Source organism: Chelmon rostratus, chromosome 12 (genome assembly GCF_017976325.1).
Source record: "Chelmon rostratus isolate fCheRos1 chromosome 12, fCheRos1.pri, whole genome shotgun sequence".
Lineage (NCBI taxonomy): Eukaryota > Metazoa > Chordata > Actinopteri > Chaetodontiformes > Chaetodontidae > Chelmon > Chelmon rostratus.
In genome coordinates, this window is record NC_055669.1 from 5,901,653 (window position 1) to 5,914,273 (window position 12,621).

A 12,621-nucleotide genomic window follows, 5' to 3' on the forward strand; every position below is an offset into this window, starting at 1 on the left:
CTTCTTGATTGCCTCTTCAACCACAACTTCAGCAGTTTTCTTTTAGCCTATTCTTCTTGCTGCATTGAGTTTTTATTGTTGTCAATTTCTCTCTCTTTCTCCCTCTCTAGTCAATGCTGTTGTCGGTGCACATCAAGCGTGAGGGAGAGTCTCCCGTGGTCTCGCCCCTGTCGTCTGAAGACATCCACCACTCCGACAGATACCAGGTCACACCCACGGACACACACACACACACACACACACACACACACACACACACACACACACACACATACACACAGTCAGTCAGTCTCCTGTTTGTTCATGTATGCATACTGTGTATTACTAAAAAGGGATTTTAACCTGTGAGGTATATATTCAGTAAAAACTACAATCATCCTTTACAATTGGAAAGTCTGCACATCACCAGGTATTATCACTTGCCAGCCAATCAGGGTGAAGAATTCTCAGTGGCGATGGTGTAATGGTAAACAGTCCACTCCAACTGCAAATACTATCCTCTGTTCAGCTAAGCAACATCCAGATGTAGTGTAGTCACAAGGTCTAAACGGCAGCACTGACTACGTTTGGCATGCAACATCTTCTGAGATTCCAAAATGAATTTGTTTAGATTCTATACTGACATTTCATATCATCAACTAATGTGGGAAATGAAGACATTTTATGTACTGTGCTGGACGGGAACAGTAGTTGCTAAGGAACATCACAGTCTTTCGGGCACTTGGAGGTCGCAGTGCACTGTTGATGAAAAGAGCTTCTACTCTGACTCAGAACCACGAATGTAGTTAGATCTTCGTCGGGTCAAGATGTTTTTAAAAAATAGTTACCACACTCACATCAACAGGTTGATAGGCTCTGGTGAAGGTGTGGTTAACCACTCGCCCTCCTGTGGAGAAAATAATACATACTGTACATTTTGCTACTCATCCTGCCTGAATTTGCCCAAGCAGCCACCTTTGGAGATGTCAGCTGGCAGTGTTGTTGTCCCAGGTAGATCATCATGCTCATTCTAAACATGAACGATGTAGCCTGTACTTTACAGAGTTCATCATCCAGCTGCATTTTATTGTTCAGGACTGTATGGCATTCTGTGTGCTGTGTAAGCTGAGACAGTGTCTTCTGTTTCTGTCACACATCTACCTAATTTGTACAATTATAAAGCTCCACTTTTATTTGATATTATTTTGCTGCTGATCAACCCCTGGATCAGACAGATGAACTTCAGTGATGCCCTCCTCTGGTCTTATACTTTCATTAAGTTGACTGTCAAAAGTGATTGAAAATGGAATTGCACTCCATTCTCAGCACTGCTTTTTTTGGCCGTATTAACTACGTAGCAAATCATGAAACTTCCACAATGTATTGAATGAAGTTGTGAATTTCCCTAATTATGACAGATGTATAACAGTATAGCAGAGGATCATGGTAGATTTTGGTTTTTATGCCCTCTCAGCAGTTAAATTGACCAACAGGCCAATCTCCTTAAATCTCAGCTGTCTTTAAAGCCTCCCTGACTGCTTTTATCTCTTAAATTCATCAAAGTTTGTTCGGGTAATTCTTCTGGCCATGATGTATCTCTGGGTTAAGTGGGTTTCCCCCCTTACACCATAAAATAAGAACTATTAAGTCCATGCAGACGTTACATCCATACGTTCAGGATGACACAGCTCATAAAGACCTTATAGCGATAAAGTAGATTTTCTCATTAAGTGAAACTGCTGAAATCACCTTATATTATACAAATGATTAAGTCAATGGTGACTCTTTTTACCACCCTGAAAATGATGCATAATGGCAGACTTTGCCACCTTCTCTTTGCCTGTCAGTCCGTCTCAGTGCTCTTTTCCTCTCTACCTCTTCCCCTCCTCTAAAAACCTGACCTATCCGCAGCCATTCAGTGAGTGTATCATAATGATACGGTAGTAGTGGCAATGCGAGGCAAGTGGGCCTATAACTCAAGTGGCGGCGGGGAGGGGAGAGAGGGAAGGAGCGAGGAGACAGATGGAGGGCTAGAACAGAAGGAGAAGGCCTGACTGCTTGTCAGCTCTCGCTGATGGACGATGGGCCGACGGTGAGTGGACTGAACCGCTGCCTACTCACTGTTGCAGTGTCAAAGAGAGGGCATCCATAACTGTGACTAGGGATGCTTTAGTCAGCATATAGCTAAAGATGTACGGGCCTTTGGGTTTGAATCCCAGAAGACCCGAGGTGCACATTCTGCAAGAGACAGAAGTGGAGAGGACGAAGAAATCTGACCTCACTTAATCTATTTCTTAATGCTATACTTTTAATGATAAGACCATTATTCTTAATGATACAGAGAATTTACCCCAGGCATCCTGAACTACCCAAGACCCCAAATGTTCCACATTCACTTAGATAAATGTAGAATTTAATTGTATGCCACAGTTGCCAGTGGCAGAACATAACTGACTAAATTTAGTACTGCAATTAAGTACAATTTTGAGGTACTTTTACACAGTTTATACTTCTACCTCACTAAATCTCATAGGGGAATACTTTAGAGTAAACCGGTGGTTCAGTCTTTTGGCTTGTAACCACTTACAAAAACGGCTGTCTAAATGTTTGATAATTTGACATTTGGTAAAAATCCAAATCTGTATTTAATATTACTTTTGATACTCTAAGTACATTTTGCTGGTAATACCTCAGTACTTTGAGGTTTTGAATGCAGGACTTTTACTTGTAATGGAGTAATTTCTTGTTATATTTGTACTTTTACTGAGAAGAATCTGAGTACTTTGTCCATCACTGACAGTTTCATAATAAAAACTTCTGCTGCACACACCGAAAATGCTCAATAGTTGCAGAAACTACCAGAAACCAAGAAACAATACTTTAAGAGTAAAAATTTAGAGATGTTCTCAGACACCAAACTGCCAAGTTTGGTAACATAGTTTTGTATTAGCCTATACAAACAGTAGTAGCTAAAGTAGCAGAACAATAGTTGTGCATCTAGTTCAGTCTGCATGGAAAACACCAAACCCATTGATTAAAAGTAGACCGTTTAATAAAACCCGTTGCTTCCCCCTAGCGGTTGGGATCCGGAACAACATGTGACGTTTCCCCACTTCCGTCTTCAGCGGATCACATGATCACAACAAGCGAACATGGCGTCGGACATGAGTAGTATTTGTCGATCCGGGCGCCACTTTCAATCCTTTTCCATCCGTATTAAATTCTAGATACAAGCCGTAGTTTGCAGTGATGTACAGTATCTGGAGACACAGTCGGGCAGTTTACAGCAGCGAGTTTTGGCGACTGTAGAATGAGTTGTGGGTGAACCCCGACAGTCATGGAGGAGGTGGAAAACAAGAGAGAAGTAGGTTTGTTTACAGTGCCCTAGTCTCAGCAAACAGCCCTTCAGCATCCAAAGCAATCTCACTCTGAAAAGTTCCATTTGTACTTGTAAATATAATATATTGTTTCTTTATTATCTAATGTATATTTCTCCCCCTCTTTTCCCCCTCTGTTTGCAGACATTTTTACGAGTTCGAGCAAACAGGCAAACGAGATTGAATGGTATGTACACATAACGCTTCATCTCCTGAGTCATACTTAATATTGATTATTATGATTCCCTCTATAGCTCCAACAGATGTATTTGATTTAAATGTCCTTCATAAGTTTTTTTTTTTTTTTTCTGTACAAGTATTATATATATTCACTTGAATGTGAGAACATTTGATAGAAAAGGGTAGAAAGAACTGGAGAACAGATGAACATTTTAGATATGCTGTATAAAGCTTACATTTCATATATGTGTCAGTAAATCTCCAGAAATTAAATATGAAATGAAAAGAAAGCTCATCTCTATCACCAGTGTCACGGCACAGGAGACGAAGTTTTTTTTTTTTTTTTTTTACACAACATAGATTACCATCATGTGATGATATGATGTAATCTATTACCTGATGTTTAGTCATTGATGATGTCAGACAGTCAGTCTGAAGAAGAGTCATGCTCCTGAAACGTCAGCCAGATGTTTGTTGTGACAAGAAATATTTTGCATTGCCAGCTTTTAGCATGGGGTTTTTAATACCAAAGTGTCTTTATTGTATGGGCTCATTTTCAGCTCCTAGTTGCCCCAGCTTGTATGTTTATGTATTTTAGAGTCACAGAGTTAAACAGCTGATTTGCTGAAACAGGCTAAAAATCTGCTACTGGACAGAATATTATTTCATTTCGATTGTAAGAGGGGTCTTTGAGTGTCTTTGACATGCAAAGTGTCAGTAAACTGCATTCAGGTTTTTTTTTCTGGATATTTATTTTTTTAGAAAATTGGATTCTTATCTTGGTGACTTGAATGCCATCTTATAACATGAGGCACAAACTGGTGCTAAGCTCTGAAAAAGGCCTCTGAGCTTCTAGCTAGCTTTCCTATCAGCAAGTGCTTTAAGTCACACCACAGTCCACACACCAGTTTTTTCTTAGTCACCCATGTCAACTTTTACTGAAAATACTCACTTATCAAGGGATACTGAGGCAGTGTAAACCAAGAAATGCTTATCTACCACATAGGTTGTTGTCTCTGTTGCAAGAAATGTAGTGTTTCCAGTCTCGAGGCAACAGATAAGTCAGTCAGAGCCCATGACAGGAGTCAATGAAGACTTAGTTTAAACTTCGCCCTCCATTACTTTCTTTTTGCCCTCTTGTGGAACTAGGAATCATTCTCATGTGGGGTATAACAGCTGAGGGGGGGCGGGCAGAGATCCCTGCCGGACCTAATTAGCAGCCCTTTCCCTTCTCTATTTAACAACGCTCCCCTCGATTAGCGTCAGGGGGGAATTGGCGAGGAGGAGGAGGAGACTGTTTCTCTTTTTAACCCACCCTGCCTCACTCCCTCCGTCGTCCTCCCCTGCAGTAATGGCGTATCGCCTTATGTCCTCCTCCTCCTCTCCCTCCATCCCTCGCCAGGGTCCCTCTTGGCCTCCTCTGCTTTCCCAGCCAGCTAAAAATTAATGTCCCCGCGCGCCATTTGCAGTTAAGAAAAAACGACAGAGACTCGGGGCGCAATGACGGCTGTTCTGCTCTGTTAAATTTCTAATTAAATGTGTGTGTGCGTGTGGTGGAGGGTAGGCTGTGACAGGAGTTCAGGGGAGGAAAGGGAGGAGAGGCAGAGGGAGAGGAATGGCGTGGATGTTGAGTGTAGGGGGATGTCCGGCGATGTCTCATTTCTCTCTTTACACATTTCAGAAGAGGCCACGTTTAGCCAGCTCAGCCTTCTCTCACATGCTTCTAAGCTTTAATATATTATATTTCACATGATCTCCAATCAAGGAAGATTCATCTGGCATAAATATTCCTCAGGTCTTTTTTAGGTTCTTTCCTGTTCCTTGAAACCAGAGCCATTATCATCCAAGGAAACATGCTTGAAAACTGATGATTCTAAACTTTTAAACTGAAATAAACATTAAAAATCTCTCTTTCTTTCTCTCTCTCCTTTGACCATCCATATATTTCCAGCCCGTATAGGGAAGATGAAGAGGAGGAAGCCTGAGGAGGGGGGCCAGGTATGTCCGCTGTGCAGCGCCCCATTGGCTGGGAGCGAGGAGGAGATGAGTAGACATGTGGAACAATGCCTGATCCAGGTAGTACAATCCTGGCCCCGAACCTCCAGTCGGACAGCCTGTCGACCTCTTCTCTTCCTGTAGATGCTGTCCAGTCTCTCCTGTACATTAGTGCCGAGACCAACTAGTAGCAGCTGTAGTTTCTCAAGCTATAACATCCTTTTTTTATCGTGGCACTGCTTTCACATCATATGGGACTAACTGTTTGTAGACAAGACCATCAAAAAGCACACGGACATATTCAAATGTCCTTTATTAAAGTTTGCCCTTGCAAAACATTGTTTTGGAAAAGATTGCTTATATCTGTGGTTTATCCCATATGACATGGTTGCATCTTATTCACTGGCATGCAGCTCATGTATGAGCATAATAATTAGATTTTTAGTATTTGTTGATGTGGGCCAATTTGGCTTTGCTTGCTGTAGATGTAGCCCAAACAGAAAACGACGACAGCCTCTCCTGTCAGAGTCGTTCACCAGTCCTTCTTTCCTGTAGATGCTGAACAAATTCTTAACTAGAGTAGACAACAAATCATCACCACTCCTCCTGTGTCTCACCTCACTGACTGCTGTCCATTACACTAGCTATAGAAACACTAATAACCTCTTTTCCACTAGCATGCTTTAGGTTTGCGCTGCTGTACCATACCATGTGAGCTGTGTTTTCATTACTCAGCGTGAGAGTCCTCTGCTCATCTGTCCTGTACTGAGATGTTAAAGCCCTGTTTTCAGCCAGGGCCAAAGCTCCACTCTTCTTCCTCTAACTCGTGAAATGGATCAAATACTCTGTTTTCTGATCTGCTCTTCAATTTGAAGCTGTTCCCTGGTGGAATAGACTTCATTATAGTAACAACAAGCACAGCAAAACAAAGTTATTGAGAAAACTGAATTGGTTACAAACATGTTACGTATATCAGCAGCAAGTTATAATACACAAGTTTGATGATTTTACATTTGAGTTTTATGAAAAACAACAGAAGAAGAAAGTATTTGGAGCTGAGCTAAGGTTGGGCAAAGATGTTAGGGTGTTTAGTGCAGTACTGACAGTTGCCAACAGTACAGGAACGTATCACAGTTGGTCATGGCATGGTACAGATAAAGCATGTTAATGGAGATCTGGCCTATCTTCAACCACTATTTAAAACAGTAAAATCATGTATTTAAAGTTGTTAAAAGCTGCAAGACAAAAATGCCTCAGTGGTACTCGTGGTGGTAGTTTCTGCTGTGATTAACATGTCTCTGTGTGTGTGTCTGTGTGTGTGTGTGTGTGTGTCAGCGTGAGGGTGCGTTAGGCGATGATGATTCTGCAGACATGGATGGAGAAAATGGGCGGGGCTTTGAGGAGTATGAATGGGCGGGGCAGAAGAGGATCAGAGCTACAGCTTTGCTGGAGGGAGGCTTCAGAGGTACACAAACACACACACACACACACACACACACACACTATCACATACAAAACTTTGCTGCTTTTATTTCACGTCACTTTGCGACTGACCTGTCATGCTCGTGTCCAGTCACAGCAGAGTTAGCGGCTTGTAGACGGGGTCAGCCCAGCTTCCTGTTTGTTCTCTCCTTCGTTTCTCTCTCTGTCTGTCTCCTCCTGGGTGTCTCTGCTCATCCATCACTCGCTCTGCTTCTGTCCAGTGTGAGCAGTGTTAGTTCTGTGAGACCGGTGTTGAAGGTGACCAGGGAGCTGTAATGGTGCCAGAGGTCTGGAGGCACTGTAGGTTGGCCCGGCTCGGCCCAGCCCGGCCCGACACAACCCTCTTAGCAAGGGGAAGGAAAACACATTTAGCTGGGCAATTGACCCGCTGGTCACCGCTCCGTGTGTGCGTGCGTGCTCAGAAATGCAATCATAGAAGTGGATGGGAGAGCTGGTCACTGGGGAGCATGGCTGCTCTGTGACACAACACACCTGCAGTGCTCCCACTTAGCTCTCTGTCACCGTCTCTTTCTGGTCCTTCTCTTCAGCTTCCTCAAACTCATGTTGTTATAATGTTTCGGTTTGTTTAGTGCCTGGATAAATAATGTAGCAACAGTTTTACACCTCCAAATATTAAATGCAAATTCAATTAAGTTAATTATCCAATAATTATCTGTGTCTGCTAATTTGTACATTTTATTGAGATGGCTCCTTCCTTGAGTTTATGTGAGATCTGAGCTATCTCAGTGGACATTTTAAGGTTCACAATATTTCCACAAGTGTCATTTTATTAAGCAAGATGTCAACAAGATAAGGGACTGATATGCTATGATTCAGCTCCTAGACCACCCACAGAAGGAGCTGGATTATGTAGATTTTATCATGTCTGCAACTAATCATTGTTTTCGTTCTCAATTAATCTACTGCTGATTATTTTCTCATCCGATTGATTAGCTGATCACTGCAGCTCTATTAGCAAATTTGTGGCCACAGTTTTGATTTAGATGGAAGATGAACCGTGCTCTAAAACCCATTGAACCCCTTTTGGGTGAATTTTAACATCAACTGGAGCTAGCCCTTAGTGACCATGCTTCAGTTTTTGACCTCATGAACCCTCCTGTGACTGAGTGGAGGCAAATGTCTGCAGTCAGGGTCCAAAATCTGGTGAAAAGTCTCCCCAGAAGAGTGGAGGCTGTTACAACTTGTTTAGGTGGCTCCAAAACAGAAAAAGCAGCAAGTCCTCATATTTGAGTAGCTAAAAATAACATACTTATCGTATCATCATATCGTATTATATCGACTTTTATTTCTGTTGGTGTAATTGTTGTACTACTTGAAGTTTGATGATTTAAACTGCACTGTGCTCCACGACGGCCTCCCAGTGTGGCCTCAGTTGTGTTTGTGTGTAAAATGTGGAGCGAAAGAAAGATGGAGGCAAACCATCAAGATGTGCTTTCATCTGTCCCTCTTCCTGCTCGCCTCCTTCTCTCCTTGTTCGATCCATTGTTAAACACACACATGCTGGGCCCCCCCCCCCCCCCCCCCACTCCCTCCAAGCCAGAGAGAGAGAGGGGACAAGACAGATCAATGTTAAAATCTCGACTAACCCGCGCCGAAGAGCAGCTCATGGGGTGGGTGGTGGCTTCCCCGGCCGTCCATCCATCTCCCGCGATGCTCCTTCCATCCGCCCATCTGTCTTTGACGCCGTTAAACGAGCAGACACAGGACCCTTCTGCCGCGCTCTAATAGGGCACCTTGTGATGTGACACAGATAACTGAGGTGGCCTGGGGAGAGCGACTTGAAACACACACACACACACACTCGGCAGAACGCTCAGAAGGTGGATTTTGTCTTGAAAGCTCCTCAGTGGTTCTATTACTCGCCGCTGAATCCAGCAGGCTCTCGAGAGCCGGCCAGACGGATATAGAGTAATGCGGGGGGCCTCCTCAGCTGGCGGGATGAAGAGAGGGCCTATCCCTCTGTGAAGTGCCACCATCCTTCCCTCCCTTTGAGAGCGCGAGGAAGAAAGGCAGAGGGAATGGGGCCCTTTCAAGGGGGAGGAGAGGGAGGAAGGGAGGGAGGAAAAAATCGAACAAGATCAGTTTATGATTCAACTCTGTGTGAAGGAAGACTTCCCTGTGTCTCGCACAAGCTTAGCCAGGTTGAAAGGAGCCTCGGCACAGACAGAGAGCTTTCTTTATCTGACTGAGAGGACTGTCTGTCGGTCAGAACCTGTTTGATGAGCTGGACAGCAACTAGATTTTATTTCTCAACTTTGCAGGATACGCTAACAGTTCCATGTAAGAGATAAAATTGGTTCATTACAGCAAAGTTTTCATCATACTTTCATGGCTTATGATATCATTTGAAAATGTTTTGATACTCATGCCAATATCAGGCCTAACTTTTGGTACTGAGACTAAAATGATAGCCTTTCTTCTTTTTTAAAACTTAAATTCCAAAGTACTGCTAAACAGTAACTGGACAATCAGTTTCTAATATGTCTGCTTGATTATTTAAAAATAATTACTTATTATCATTACTAAACTAGTAATTTGAGAGCTGCTTCAAAAATCAGCCACAATTCAGACCACAAGCCAAAAGTTTAGGCTGAAGCGTGAAAACTAACAACATACACAATCCATAGTCTTCATTTTCCATTCTCGTGCTCTTCTCAGCATCTCTTGAAAGAACTGAGTTAATTTAAATGTAACACATTCTATTCTTCCTTATCTTGTTTTGATATAGGATAATATATATCTGTGTTTCTCAAGTGGTTTATCCTGCTTTTTTGTATTATTTTATAGGGATATCATTACCAAGCTTGGGACACCATAGCAGATCTGTCAGTTTAGCCACAGACAGATGGAAAGGCAGACAGGGAGGCAGACAGACAGATCCTGAGGTTTGATATCATGCTGTCCTGAGAGACAGAGCAGGAGAAGAGGGGGATTATTGCAGGTTGAGATGGCCCAGAGGGATTGAGGAGAGGAGAAATCTGTGCTTTGTAAATGGACTTCAAAGATGGCCGTCTCATGTCTTTGTGTCTGTGTCCCTTTCCCCATCTCTCTCCCTCTCTCTCTGACCTGTAAATGGCAGAAAGATAGTGCGATGACCTTTGACACCTCTCTTCTCTGCTTCTTAGAGAGTCCTGATAATTGCTATGGTAACGGGATGTCGCCGAGGTCGGTCGATTGGTTGATCCGGGCTGTCAGTCAGCCTGATGAGTCCTTTGATCCTGCCTGCCTCCTCACATCTGTACTTGTAGTGTTGTTGTGGTGACATGTATGTAGATTGAGTGTGTCCTGCTCCGCTGTCATGAAGCATGTTAACTCGGAGGCTGACATGTGTAGTTAGTGATGTTAAGAGTCAACGATATTCAGGAGACGGTTATGACAATGGGACAGACCAGGAAGGCTCTGTGGGAGTCTGTGTGTGTATTGATCATGCCTGTGTTACAGAAAAGGGGGGAAACAGGTCATTGAGCAGGACTGGTACAGAAGAGAGAGAGAGAGCAAGTCACAAATATGAGTTGAGAGAAAAATAGAGCGATAAAGGGTGGCAGAAGAGAAGTAAAGAGAGGACAGGTCTGGGAAATGTGAATGAATAAAGCTAAGAAAGCAGGAGTGATGACACGAAAAAGAAGGTGAAGGAGAAAGGAAGAGGAAAGGAGGAATGGAAAAGAGAGGTGAATAAAAAAAGTGGGAGGGGGCGTCGGTGCATAATGTGAGTGAAAGGCAGTTAGAGTGGGGCTGACCTTTCCCTGGCCAGATTAGATTGGCCTGCCAAGACTGCTTAGAGGGACAGATAGAAGCACTGGGCACACACACACACACACACACACACACACAGAGCAAACAGGCCATATATAAACTCACTGTTAACACACCTAAGACATGTACAGTGTGTACATGCACAAGTTAGGCTATTTGAAACGCAGTTTTTAAGGCATTCGGACTGTCGACAAATATTGTAAATTTGAATGTATCATCAAATAAAAAAAAAATAATCCAGTGATTCTACTGTGAAAATTAATATTTGATTGTGAAAAAAGCACTGCTCTGAATGCACTGCATGATGGACAGGAGTCCCAAAACCAGACTTTCTGTTGTCTAGTAGAACACAGAATTGAATGTCTCGTGAAAAATAATCCCACAGTTATATGTGATAATATTGAGGCTCTACACGCTGTTTCCCCTCCGCTGCTTCTCTGAGGGCTGCCCTTTCTCTCATTTCTCTTCCGATTCGGTGGATTGAGAGTTTATTTCGACCAGACCAGACTTGGTGGTGATTGTTGGAACAGTGAAAAATGAATCAAAAAGGTTTTTGCAAGTTTTATTTTGTTTCAACCCATTTTAAAGTGTGTTTTACAATGATAAAGTTACCATTTCTGTAAATGGATCCTGGTGGCTTTGGCAAAAGTGATATAGTGGCTGTTTCTGGTTAAAGAAAAAGTATCTTGCTCCAGTGGGATTTTTTCTATAATGTTGTCAGACACTTAAAATAATAATCTCAGCCTGTCAAAAACAAGCACTTTCTGTGGAAGTACATTGATGGTGTACAAACGGCCAGAGGCATTACATTGCAGCCTGTTTCGTGGATGCCAGCTGCAGCACTCTTGTTCAGTACTGGACCAGTTTCAAAAATGTTTGTCTCCATTAGTCACTTGCACACAAAAACATGGGAAAAGATGCAGCCAACTCGCCACAAAATCAATAGTTTGATTAGTTGATTAGATTATGACCCGACCACCGCTGCCACCACTACAACACACACTACAGTACATTTGCACACATAAGTGCATTAGTGGTTTGGAGTCAAAGTTATGTGTTTTACTCTCATCTAACTGGTCACTAGTTCACAGCTGATGGATGAGAAGCTTGAAGGCATTTGTACCTGCCTTCCCCGTCTTGGCTGACCCTGGGGCATTGTGGGTAGGATGGCTTGAGCTTCTGTTTAGGAATAGAGCAAGATGTTGGATGTAAATGGGGGGAAAATAGCTCTGTACATGAAATACTGGAGGAGGAAGTCTGTCAGTGGAGATAGGAAAAATACATGCAGTCCATAGTTTCCCCACGTCAGTACCTGTAGAAAGTAACCAGCGCTCTGCTCGCCTCCCGCCGTGCCCTGAAAAACTATAGGCCTAGTAGCTGAGCAGAGCCAGCAGGCTGCTAGATTTACATTGCGTGGCCATTGTCCCCATATGTTCCCCTCTACCACCGAGACCAAATAAAAGTTAAAAGGTCCTTTTTATTTGATCACTAAAAACCATGGGCCTGTTGTAAAATGGCTTAGCATTGGTGGCGTTTTATCACAGTGGCTCTCAGTCGTTCCATGCTCCCATTCTCTCTCTCTACTCATTTTTTTTGTTTTGTTCTGGAGTCATAGTGAAATGAATTACAGAGTCAGGAAGGAGGAGAGGCTGTGGCAGATGTTTAAATCCCAGAGGATCCTCGGAGAGGAGCCCTAGCGGCTGATTTGCACTTTGACAAAGACACCACAGTGCTATGAGACACTGTTGTGCACTGAGACCAACTGTTATATAGGTAGTCAAGTATCGAGAGTCACACACACATACTGGGACAGGGGGTTAAATAAGATGGCTGT

General features: G+C 43.0%; 1 protein-coding gene across 3 annotated transcripts in view; it reads left to right on the forward strand.

The window, feature by feature from the left end:
* The window catches only part of rnf220a (ring finger protein 220a), a 162,440-nt gene that overhangs the window by 130,982 nt on the left and 18,837 nt on the right, over positions 1-12,621 (forward strand). Inside the window, exons 5-8 of one of the 3 annotated variants that reach the window (XM_041948690.1) lie at positions 111-206; positions 3,501-3,543; positions 5,488-5,534; positions 6,867-6,996. In XM_041948690.1, coding sequence (XP_041804624.1) covers positions 111-206; positions 3,501-3,543; positions 5,488-5,534; positions 6,867-6,996 — 316 coding nt within the window. Of the gene's footprint in view, positions 1-110; positions 207-3,125; positions 3,344-3,500; positions 3,544-5,487; positions 5,613-6,866; positions 6,997-12,621 lie in introns of those variants that run through there. The other 2 variants (XM_041948689.1, XM_041948691.1) reach the window with 2 other exon arrangements.